The 13,037-nt window shown below is 44.6% G+C and overlaps 1 protein-coding gene across 1 annotated transcript in view; it reads right to left on the bottom strand.

Moving 5' to 3' along the window:
* ANO2 (anoctamin 2) overlaps window positions 1–13,037 on the bottom strand; it is a 323,597-nt gene that overhangs the window by 237,437 nt on the left and 73,123 nt on the right. The window contains exons 4-6 of the mRNA XM_058559006.1: window positions 7,949–8,100; window positions 5,012–5,066; window positions 2,449–2,500 (exon numbers count right to left, since the gene is read on the bottom strand). Of these exons, the coding sequence (XP_058414989.1) occupies window positions 2,449–2,500; window positions 5,012–5,066; window positions 7,949–8,100 (259 nt within the window). The remainder of the gene's footprint in view (window positions 1–2,448; window positions 2,501–5,011; window positions 5,067–7,948; window positions 8,101–13,037) is intronic.

The following is a 13,037-nucleotide window of genomic DNA, read 5'->3' as shown; positions in this document are numbered from 1 at the left end:
TTCAACAACCTAGAGACTGTCCTCCAAAATAAACTTTAGTTTTTAAGGACTTTCCAGTTTATAAAACAAACTAACAGCTTCCTATTTAATCTTTACAAAAAACTCTGCAAGATAGATATTATTATCCCCACTTTACATAAAAAGAAATTGGGTCGCAGGGAAATTAAGTCATTTATCCATAGACACATGCAGTTAGGAACTCACTAGTAACTGCTGTGGGACTAGCAGGCCAAGCATGTCTAATTAATTCACCAAACAAAGTCGACTGACTAGAATGTGCAAGGCAGAGAGCTAGGTGCACTGGGGCATAAAAGATTATTCAAACACATCTCAAGGACTGTCTTGGGAGTCTGAGCCACGGACGTAGATAATCAACAAGACAGAGATTGCGTTCGATGGAAGTTGTGAGGAGACAGGATTAAGGGAGAACCTGTGAGACAGCGATGTTTGGTCTGGGGATGGGCATGGGTGAGACTGGGGGACGGAAAGTTAGGCAAAAGGAACAACATGAGCAAAAATAGAGAGGATAGTAGTCACATTAAGAGGAAGAGAAGCAGGAGAGAGAAGGAGAGAGAGGGGGGCAATGAGATAGAAATGGACATACTGATATATTGCTTTTAAAGTTCTGGTGAACATCTCTGTGGAGGTATCCACCCAGCAGTGGGACATGCTGGGCTGGAATTGGTGAGAGAAGCAGGAAAGAGAAATACATGGTTGCAAGCCATCTATATGGAGAAGAAGGCGGCCAAAGGAACATGGAGAAGGCAACATCTAAAATGTGGGAGAAGGAAGAGGAAACAAAGAAAGTGTGGTCCGTGAGGTAGAAACAGAATGACAACAGATCAGCAGATCAGCAGCACCTTCCTGGATATCAGCTTCAGAAGACAGAGGTTCAGTAAAGAAGGTTTGGAAGGATGTAGGAAGCTAAGGAAGATGAAGACTGAGCAAAAGGCCATGACATGTGGGAAGCAAGAAGTCGCCTACGACATCTGAGGGAGCAGTTTTGGTCAAATTGGGGAGGGCGTGAGAGGATAAAAGGCAGATTAAGGGAATTGAGGCATGAACTGGTCAAGAAGTGAGGGTAAATTCACGAACTTTGATAAAGGCCATGAGAAATTACAAAATACATTCTAAGATCTCTTGACTCCTCTGGTTGTCCTCGTAACCAAGGACAAACAGCTGCTCAAAGTGAGAGCTTTAGTCTGTTCTGTGGAACTGAGCTGGGCTAATCAATTACCTCACTCACTCATGTCCTCGCCTCATCAGCACCATGCTCCAGACAAATAACATCACACACAAGGTTTGATTTTTAAAAATTGGAGTGTTATTTGGAATTTTGTAGGAAGATGAATACATCAAAGCAAACAGAGCCATACATAACTGCCCCCTTGAGAGGTTCTGCTCTATTCTGAAAAAACTATCACTATACAAAACCCGTTCTGATTCCTTCTTCAGTACCATTCCCTTGGTACTGAGGGCGCTTATGAGCCATACAATAAACTCTCCAGTATTAGCTTCTATTACTGCCATCACTATTATTATTCCTCAGCTTGATTGCCTACTTTATTCACTAGACTTGCCTCTAGAGACTTTGGACTCTTTTCAACTCAAAGCTGCCTCAAAAGCCAAAGATTTGCCACCACGGAGCGTATTCTGAAGGAAGTCCTCTCAAACGTTTCGAAAGCCATTTGGAGTGATGGAACGAGAGTTCAACCTGCAGAGTGATTCCTGTGGGAAGGATATGTGGCTGTGAACGTAAGCTCACATTTGTACCTCTGCTATCACGTGTGTCTTCTAAACAATCTGTCAGCATCTGGACTGCCCGTCTTATACGGCAGGCTCCCAAATGCTGAGGTTCCTGCTTCAAAGACAAATACCCTCAAATTTAAAAACCAAACCACAAGGCAAACTGATTCAGCCAGATTTGATGACAAGAATGCTGAACTGAGAAGAGGTGCATTCAGACCAACTTGTGGCCTTAGACAAGTCATTCACCCTCTTGGGGGGGAGTTTCCTCATACATAAAGTGAGGGAGTTGGACTAAAGGACCTCTAAGGTGCCTTTCTTCTTAAAAATCAAATAAATAAATAACCTGCCCTATTTGGGGTGATTATCAGAAACTTTTGGAGAGGGTGTAAAGAGAGAGGAGCCGCTGAACTACCAAGACAAAGGGAAAGACGTAGGCACTTCAGGGAAAGGAAAGAACAGACAGGAGACCCGGGATGCAGGTCTGGGAGAAGTTAAAGAAGTCTCGGGAGCAGCCCCGGCCCCCAGCAAACAGGGCGCCCACTGCTCCTGGAGGGAGCCTCAGTGGAAGCAGCCTCCTCCCCCCAACACGGGGCGTCTGTTTTGTTCTTTGCTGCCCACCAAGCGAGCTTTGAAAGGACAGTTCTGGCCCCGTGGCGCCCCACCAGCACTTGGCCCACAGGCGGGGGAAGCGGTTCTTACCCATTGTGTTGTTGGCTCGAGAACAGGCCGTGCGCTTCAGGATCTCGTGCACCTGAAACAGACGACAGCAGGGATGTGAGTGCCTTGACCACGTGTGCCACCAGCCCGCGGGGCAGGCGGTGGACCAGGCGGTGGACCCATTTGGAGGGAGGAAGAAGACAAGCATGTGCCGAGCTCATGGACTGCACACCAAACCCATTCAAACTTGAGTGCTTTGAGGAAACAGAGAACCAGACGCACTCCCCCCTTCACCACACCCTGAAAAAATAAAGAAGGAAAAGGCTATACATTGACTGCAGCTACAGGAGGTAAGGAAAACACACCAGGAATCCCAGACCCTCACAGCCTCTGGAGGGCTAGGGAGGAGCAGCTGGTTGGGGCCTGGGACGGGGATGTCGGGAAAACAGGGAGGAGACTGCCCTCTCCACCAGCCCTGATTAGTGCCACACTGGGGAAAGCTCAGGATGTGGAGGCAGATGAATCACTTCTAGTCCTGGCTTCTAGCCAAGGGGTCCTGAGCAAGCTCTCTGAGGGTCCTGAGGGTCCGCTGCCTCCTCTGTAATGAAGCTATCTCACAGAGCTGCTTTGAAGATCTATAAAAGCACTTTGTAAACTGGAAAAGGGTCACCTACATCTTGATCATTGGTACTGTTATTTCTCTGCTTTTTCCTGAGTTTTCATCTTGCCTCTCCAATCAGAGCATGTCAGACACTTCCTCAAGTCTCCATGTCCCAGAGCATATCCTGGGCACACAGCAGGCTGCCTGCTCAATGACTACTGCATGCCTAAATAGGCCAACAAACCTTTGGACTATGGGGCTTGCAGGTGACTGCGTCACTCACACGAGAGGGAGGGGTGCTGAGAGTACTCCCTGCAGAGGAAACAGGGACACGGTGGGCCAGCACAAACGTGCTGGCCAGCTAGTGCCCTCCAATGCGGCCCAGACTGTGCCCAGCAAGGAAATCTGCTCTGGGACAAACAGCTGCGCTGCTCAGACACTCATAAAGAAGGGGACACAGGGAAGACGTTCACAGATGTGGGAAAGGTCCTTAGACAAAAGTCCAGGGCAAAGTAGACCTCAAGATAAAACTCAAGGCTCTTTTCTACTCCTTCTCAGAGTGTGGGGTGAAAAGAGAAGGAGGGGAAGGAAGAAGCTTCCAGAAAGAGAGACTAATGAGAGAAGATGTGTTGTTCTGTCATCATTCACACTCCCATATTCCAGCCACAGATCTAGAGAGAGTGGTAAATAACTTCCAGCAGAATGGGGCCCAAGAATGTTTAATTCATTTATAACACAGGGCAGTAATTTAACAGCAATAATAATTAGGAACAGAATTATATGGCATTGTATTATTTTACAAGCACTTTGCAATTATTAGGTAATCTCCACAACACCCTATAACTCCCTCACAGACGTGGGACCCAAGCCACAGGGAGATTTAAATGGCTTGTGGTAGCATCAACCAAGAAAATGGGAAGGTTACACCTTCTCCCATAGGAAGACAAAAAAAAATCATATGCCCATCTGAAACCTTCCTAAAACGCTAGGCCAAGGGATCTGAGGTGTTTTCGTATCTATCCTACAAGCAAAGAGTCAAGGCCATGTTTGCAGTATGCCTTGGAAATGTTCTGTAGCTTCCGCTAGTCCTGTCTCTTCTTATCCTTCTTTCCCTTCTTATCACCCTATTGACTGAGATGTCCTTCTAGTTACCTAACCCTTATTCCTCCTCCTGTTATAATTTAAGTTCTTTCCTAGGGATCAATGGAAACACACTGCCATGTTTCACTGTGGCACGAGTTAAGTGTCCAGCCTTCCTTGGGCCCCTTTCTCTCCTCTGTCCACAGGCTGAATGATCTCTAGGTGGGTAGAGACTAAATTGATCAGCGACTGTATATACCCTGCAGCTCAGACTGGGGCCATAGGGACACAGGCCATATACAGATTCTCATTGGAATCAATCATCCTGCAAAATTCAGACTGTCAAAAGGCAAAAAGACTGTAGAAGAATGGCTATGGTCGTGACTGCTAGCTTTCTATTGAATGGGCTGGAAATCATATTCTCCGACAAACTGGTTAGCTGTAGCATTCCTTGTGATATAACACACAGGACTCTTTTCGGGGTAAAAGAAGGAAACACAATGGCTCAGCAATGAGTTCTCATTCAGACACTAACAACTGTATAAATTTCTTTTTCATTTCATTGCTTCTCAGAGCTTCAATTTCCTCAGCTGTAAAGCATGGGGTCACCTGACTAGCTGAAAGTCCCCACCAGCTCTGACATTCCTTGTTTTTGCAATTCCAGGCAGGGCCTGGATGGAGAACCCTAAAGAGAAGACACTCCTCTCAACTGCGAATGAAGGCAGTTGTTTGCTCTTTCCTTTGCTGCTAGGATTGGCAAGCTCCTGGATAGCCTCTCAGTTGCTAGGCAACTCCAAGCAAATGACAACAGGAGGTAGCAGGAAAGGCAAAGGAACGCCCTGCCAAACTGGGTACCTAGCCCTCCCCCACCGCTTCCTGAGCCCACCACACATGGTTAAGCACTTGGTCAACCTGTTTACTTACAATGCGGCTACGGGTGGCATTATCAAAGAAGGTGTCTTTGTCCTGGATATTGTACCTGGAGACACCAAGAAAGCAGAAGGTCAACTCATTTCATTACCCTTGTCCTGAGGACACTGTCACCCCAGGCCCAGAGCAAACGTCTAGAAAGAAACATAGCAAGACATGTAAGACACACTCACTCACACACACAATGTTTATACACTTTTGACCCAGTAATTCTGAAAACTTCTCACAGAAATGTATCATAGGCAAATAAATTCAACAGAAGAAAAAAAAGTTCCACAAATAAAAATGTTCATTAGAAAGTTACTTACAATAAAGATTATGGAGATAAGATGCAATTCCAAAATCTATACAATAAATTTTCATGCAGCCATTGAAAATTATAATTATGAAACTTTATAAACAGAAAATTTTCAGACAATGATAAATATTATACTACGATAAATTTTAAAAGTGAAAGTATGTAAAAAGGATTCTGTGCGTGGAAAAAGACAGTAAAGATACAACAACAACAAAAAAGGGTAGTTTCAGGGTGTTGAGATTGTAACGCTTTGTTTTTCAAAATTTCATTTAATGTTATCACATCAATTTGATACCAAACTCCTAATTACGCAAAACCTGTGTCTGTTCTAAATTTTAAATATTGCTCGTTCACTCAAAAAAACACGTGTGTAGAATTAACTGTACTTAGGACACTGTGCTAGTGGACACACAGATCCATGAAACATGCTCCCAGCTCCCCAGGAGCCCAGTCACTGGGGTATGTGTGTTTCCAAATAACTGACGCAGACTAGAACATGATACTGTGTAGACCATTGCTATCAAAACTCAGAGGATGGAGAGCATATTTGGGTTGGGAGAACAGAAGATTCTTCACGAGAAAGTGTTTAGAAACTGGACTTGAAGGATCGCAGAAGATGAATCAATGGAGATGTTTTGGGAGGTGGCAGTTCAGATGCCAGCACTGGCATGAAGAAAGACCCGGGAAGGGGAAGCATGGAAAAAGCACAGAGTGCAAACAGAACAGCAGGCCAGGAGATCAACATGCCAGTCCCAGCTCAGCCACTTAAGGCTGTGTGACCTTGGACAGACCCTGGACCTTGGTTTCCTCTCTGTAATAAAGAGATGGTTATGTCTGGATGGCTAGCTATCTTACAAGGGGTGTGATATTGTGATTTATAATAAATGTGTATTTTGGTCTTCATCCACAGTTCCTGGCTCACAGTTCCCAAAACCCTTGGAATTTCCTGAGCGATAAGAGCAATGGAAGCATATTTGTTATAATATTTGGTCTCTTGTCCTCGGTTCCTGAAATCACTTCAGAGCCATAAAGATGAAATGGATGTCTTTTTATTCATAACAAGCCTCTTTCTATCACGACTGGGTTTATGTCAATGAGGTGACTTTTGGAAAGCATCTAAAGATGGGGGGGCTGGTTGTCAGGGGGACCAACCATGAAAAGAGGGTTGGAACTTCCAATCCCACCCTCTGGTTTCTGGGGAGGGGAGAGGGGCTGGAGTTTGAATCAATCACCAATAGCCAATGATTTAATCAACCATGCCTACATAATGAAGCCTCCATAAAAACTCAAAAGGAGGCGATTTGGAGAGCTTCCAGCTTGGTGAACCAGAACGCTTCCACATGCCACTGTGCTGGAACCCAAACTCCACAGGAACAGAAACTCCTTTGTTTGGGGTCTTGCTCTACTTATCTCTTCATCTGGCTGTTGATTCGTATCCTTTAATACCCTTTGTAATAAACCAGCAATCCAGTGAGTAAATTGGTTTCCTGAGTTCTGTGAGCTGCTCTAGCAAATTAACTGAACCCAAGGAGGGGGCTGTGGGAACCTCTGATTTATAGCCAGTCGACCAGAAGCACAGGTAACAACCTGGACTTGTGATTGGTGTCTGAAGTGGAGGGCGGTCTTGTGACACTGAGCCCTCAAACTGGAAATTTTATTCTCTCTCCAGGTAGATAGTGTCAGAATTGAGCTGAATTGTAGGACATCCAGCTGGTGTCAGAGAATTTCTTGGTGGTGTGGGAAACTCTCACACACGTTGGAATTGGTGACCAGAATTGGTACCAGAATCTTTAGGGGGTAAGGATTCAATGAGAGAATACAAGCAAAAGATACATCATATACATGCGTATAGAATTTTTATCTAACATGGCAAAGATGGGTAGGAGATATTCTCCAAGGAACAGCAGAAACACGGCTCCATGAATGCCATCTCCTCAAAGGGACAGATCCTTATATCTTCTCTGTCTTTCTGTGCCCCTTCCTTTCTGTCTCTCCCTTGATTCTCTGCTCACTCCTGACAGTCTTATATTTTCTCATTAGCTCCTAAAACAGAATGAATGCTTGGCTGCTGCATCTCCCACTTCCCAACCATGACACCCCCTTCCAAAGGTTTCGCAAATGGCCATCCCTGTGAAGAGCTCTTATTCCCTGTGCTGGGTGGGGTGGGGAGGGGGTCTCCTTAGAGGCAATGAGTGCATGAGTAGGCAACTGAGAGTATAGAAATCCAGAACTTCTATCTTCTCTCTAATTTACCACAATTTGTTGAGACCCTATTAGACTGGGAACTGGGCAGAAAGCTTTCCCCCAGAAGGTAAACAGGTATTTGACCATTTTTCTCAGAGTCCCAAAGTATGTGGTTGTCTGCTCCCTGATTCTCCACCCATTGTGAAAAATGACTGAAGTGACAAGTTTCCCCATAAGCCACTGGACAAATATTTGGGGGCTATTTGGGATAATATCAGTTTGAGAAGGGGATTCAGAAAGCAGATACAGAATATTTCACCATCAGAGCATGCTTCCTCCCCTCTCTCCCAGGCGCTGGGGCACTCATTTTGTGAGTTGAGGCACTAAGTGGGTTTGATTTTCCTTCCCATGCTCTCTCACATCCGAACCCCCCCATGTCCAATACTCACAGGTACATTTTCTCCCTGGAGAATGGGTAGGAGAGGTTTTTCATCCTGTTGTTACTGTGGTCTGGAACTCTGGGCTTCAGGGGAGAGCTCAGCCTCTGCAGGATCTCGTTGAACTTCTTTGCAATGCTGCCTTCCGATTTGATCTCGTACATCTATGAAAGCAAAGCCATAGGTCTGAAAAGGAGGCCACACCCAACACTCAGAGAGGAATGACTTCACAGCCAAAGCTGCATGGGGCATAGATCCCCCAGAGGGGAACACTGGGGAGAGAGGGAGACCAGGAGAAACAAGAGGTAGAGTCCTTCCCTTTCCCCATTGCTTTCACAAGGACGTGGGCCCTGGACCCTCTCTCAATTATTTGTGTGAATAGAGGTGACCAGTGTAGAGAAATAAGTGAGAAGTCCAAACTTTCTATATGATTTTGTTCTATCATGTTAAGTGAAACAGAAGACCTACTATGTGGCAGTCACCATACTAAGTGCTTTACATAAATTAGCTCCAATACTCGTAGCAACCTAACTAGGTAGATAATATTATCCTCATATTATGATGAGGAAATTAAGGCTCAGAAAGGTGAGATGAGTCAACAAAGGTCACACAGATAGTAACTGGGTAACAGGTTGGATTTAACTCATGTCAACCTAATCCACAGTCTGTACTCTACAACTATGCCATGCCCCTACGTGATCATCCAGGTTCACTTTCTTTGTGTGTTCCTCTTACAAAATATCTGATAAACGAGTCTGCTTTCAAAGTATTAAACATCTAATGAGTATCTGCCTTGAATAAGGCGTAGAGCTAGTACCAAGATAACTGTTGATATTTATAGTACATATAGCTTTTTATAAGGCACAGAGTGCTTTTGCATACATTATAGCTTTTGGTCTTTCTAATTTACAGATGTAGTCACTGAGACACAGATGTACTTTTCATAGCTAAGCTGTAATGGATTAGTGATGGCCACAGATTTTTTACACTAATTCTCCTTTCCAGAGGTGGCATCTCTGTTTCTACCCACTTGAATCTGGGTGGGCTCTGGGCAGCTTTCCCAGTACAACAGAAATGACACTGTGCCTGTTCCATCCTTTAAGAAGATGGGCAGCTTCTGGCTTGGTCTCTTGAAGCCCTGAGCCCCCTATAAGAAGTCCATAGAGAGATGCTTAGAAGACTCAGAAAGGGAAAGGACTAGGCTGAACCCAGCCTTCCAGCTGCCCTGCCAAGCGTCAGGCATGTGAGGGAAGCCTTTTTGGACCCTCTTGTCCAGCTCAACCCCAAGATAAACACCACCAAGTGACTTCAGTCGACACTGCATAGAGCAGAAGAATTACCCAGCTCAGCTCTGCTCAAGTTCCTGACCAAAAAATCATAAGACAGAATAAAATGACTGTGCTTTAAGCTACTAAGTTTGGCTAATTTGTCATGTTGCAATAAATAACCAGAACAAGAGCCGACATCCAGATCTGCTGACTTGACAGCCAGTTTTCTTCTCTATGATGATATCTGCAAATTGCTTAAATCTAGAGAGACGGAAAACATGTAGGAAATATTTACAAAATAGACAGAGATGCATGCCACAAAAGACACACTAAGTGCTTTCAGAGTTCAAAGAAAGGGAATAGCACATCCAGCTTAGGAATCAGAAGAATGTTTCATAGAGGGAGTAGCATTTCTGTTGGATTTTAACAAAAAGGTAACCTTCTTTTGTTATCATTTTGTTCTCTAATAAAATAATGGTAAGTTGGGGCAGGGGAAGAACCTCCCCAACCTAGTAACTGAAATATAACCACAGTTTATTGGTTTCTTCTAATAAATTTTTCTATGCATTTTGATTTAATTTTAATTACAAAATTAACACAGTTATAGTAAACAAGGAAACCAAAACCATAAAAGTATATTAACTAAATGTTAACAGTTTCCTTTCACTACCAACCCAATCCCACCCTCCGCTCCAGAGGAAATCTCTATTCACAATTTGGAGTATGGTTTATCCTGACTCTTTGTAGACATGTATAACCAAATCCCTTTCTAAACACTACCGTGATCATACTGCACATAGTGCTCTACAATTTGCTTTTTCAACTTAAAAATATATCATAGATAAATATCTTTCCAAGTCAGTTCATGCATAGCTACTTTAACAAATGCATAATATTACACATTAGACGTGAATCCTAATTTGTTTAGTTATTTTTCTAGTGATGGGCATTTATTTTATTTTCTACACATGCTTTATCTTGTTTAATTATACTTCTATTAACATTACCTTATCAATAACTTGTGACGCATAAGGCTTGAACAGATATAGGCAAAGACATTCCAGGCCAACAAAAAAGTAGAAAAGTTCAAGCTGAGTTTAAGAAAGGTTCAATGTCCTGCTTTCTTTGGAGCACAGGGCTCTGATGGGGAAATAGTGACAGTCATGGCAGAAAGGCAAACTGAGACCAGTGCACGGAGATCCTACTGCACAAGGCAGTGGGAAATCAGCATGGGGTGTGAACAAGGACACTACCACAGCTGTGAACTGAGAAGATGGTCAAGTGTGATCGTATAAGAAGAAGAATGAGCAGCTTTCTGAAACAAGCGGATTGTTTATTTCTTGGAGCACATACCATTTAGTAAGCATCTCCTAGGCGCCTGTTCTTGAGGTGTATTAGCACTAATATTAAAGATATGCTGCAAACCAAGAGGAGTTACGTATCACAGACAAGATCACACAGATAGTGTAAACCAGGTAATGAGTGCCGGAGCTTTTGAACCCCCGGCAAAGCCTGTGTCCTTGCCTGCTGTACTCTGCTGCTCTATTCACTAAAGCACGAGTTATCTCGGGAGAAAAACAGTGTGCAGCTTACAATAATGCCTCTATTGTCACGTGCTCTTGACCATCCTGCCAAATCTCTCCTTCGCACATGCGTCACCGTGACGCAAGGAGCTCACTTCTCAGGCATCTCTGGGCCTGGAGGGATGGGGACAGAAAGATGACCCCCTCACCCCATCCCAGCACAGTGTCTCACAGTCATTCAGGGCAGGTTCTGACCAGGCACATGCCCTGCCCTGAGACTGTGGTGTGTTAATCCTATCCATAACCGTGTGTCTTTAAATGGCATATGCATGGAAGTTAAAGTTTCAGAGCAGGAGAGAAGCTGATGGACTCTGTCTTGCAGATGCCTTGGAATGACAACCCTGGGCCAACCAAGGGTATTTTTTCTTTGTTCACTTCTCTCCATTTCCACCTCTGGCTTCCTAGTCTAAAGAGCCTTCAACTGCAGCAATAACTGGTCTCCCCCCATCTTCTCTTGCTTAGGGTTGCCATACTTAACAAATAAAAATACAAGATGTCCAGTTAAACTTCAATTTCAGATAAGCAATGAATAATTTTTAGTATGAGTATTTCCCATGCAATATTTGGGACATACTTATACTAAAAAATTATATAAGGACAGCAATAATTTTTTAGTCTATGTCCCTTGCAGTATGTGTGACAGAATTATACTAAAAAGTATTGATTATTGCTCTGAAATTTGAATTTAACTGGGCATCCTGTGTTTCATCTGCTAAGCCTACCCTTGCCCACCTCTAATTCAGTCTCCAAACTGGAGCCAGAGTATGTTTCTGAAGCAAAAATCTGATCATGTCATCTCCCTGCAAAAAAGCCTTCAACGGTTGCTCATTGGTCAAATGATAAAGGTCAAACTTCCTCACACAGCCCATGGGACCCTGCAGAAGTCTCCACTTAGTAAGTCCCTCGCTCACTGCCCCCAGTCGCTGGCTTTCTTTTAGTCTTTCCAATGTGCTGACACTCTACACTCTTTGTCTCCCACCTCCCCCTTCACCAACTTCTGTTCACACTTGAGGTCTCACTCAATTGTCGCCTCCTGAGGGAAGTTTTTCCTGGCTTCCAGACAAGGTCAGGTCCCACCTTCACAGTAGTTCATGGGCCCAAATTCCTCTCCTTCAGAGCACTTATCACAGTTATAATTTGACATTTATTTGAGTGATTATTTGATTAGTGTCCAGCTGCCCATCAAACCACAGTCTCCATGAAGACAGGATACTGTTAAAACTGTTCCCTATCTGTGAGTGAATGAATGAGTGAATGATAAATCTCCGGGGAGCCAGCACAAATGACAGCAGTTGCTGTCGGGAGGAGCCCAGGCTGGGGACAGAACAACCATCAGGTAACAGGCCTTGGGAGAAACAAACAAGGTGGAGAAGGAAGCCAAAAGCCTGAAGCCTCTGGCTGGCTGGCAGGCTTCCCTTCCCGTCCCCACCAACTGCGAAGGCACTCAGGAGGCCAGCCCTGGCAGAGGCCAGGAATGCCTGTATTCAGTTGGCGCACAGTAATAACCCAGTGATTGTCTCAGGGCCCTGTTCTGGCAGAAGGTTAGCTGAACACCTCCAAGCAATCCTTGACCCTCATCTTGGCAGTGGATCTGGTAGAGCTCACTTAGAGAAACAGGTTAAAGGGAGTGGGTTCCTGTGGTATGTCTTTAGAGGGACAAGGAACGGGACCAGGACAAATTTTGACTGTTTCTTGATGCGTGCTCCAAATCACTGAAAGCAATATCGTCTGCCTCCAGGAAAAATGTAAAAGGTGTAGAAGGCGAGAGTCCCACCAGAAACCTCAAGGTAACATCCCCTCCACAGCCCTGACCAAGACCCAACACAACACACCCAGGTTGAAATATTACAGCCGACTTATGTTGGAAAGAGATTTCCTGGACTTCGGGGACTCTGTGAGGATGGACAGACACATACCCACAATAAAACATGAGTGGGAGGCCCCGTAGCACACACCATGTACACTAAGCTTGGAAGACAAAGGACCTGCTTCCTACCTCCATGACTTTGCTAAGGCTGTACCTATTCCTGGAATTTCTTCCCTCCTTTTTCACCTAGCTTACTCCTTCTCCTCCTTCACCACTAGGCTCAGTATCAGCTTTCCCAGGAAATCTTCTTTGGCCACTCATTTCCCGCCACACTTCCTTACCACCCTGTGAACAAATACCTGGGTAACAGACTGTGGACTTCTGGAGAGCAGGAGCCAGGCCCTGCATGCCTGGCTCATAGTAGGAACACAGCAATGTCAACT

This window comes from Diceros bicornis, chromosome 17 (genome assembly GCF_020826845.1).
Source record: "Diceros bicornis minor isolate mBicDic1 chromosome 17, mDicBic1.mat.cur, whole genome shotgun sequence".
Taxonomy (NCBI): Eukaryota; Metazoa; Chordata; class Mammalia; order Perissodactyla; family Rhinocerotidae; genus Diceros; species Diceros bicornis.
The sequence above is the reverse complement of the archived record's forward strand: the minus strand, read 5'-3'. Positions and strand labels throughout refer to the sequence as shown.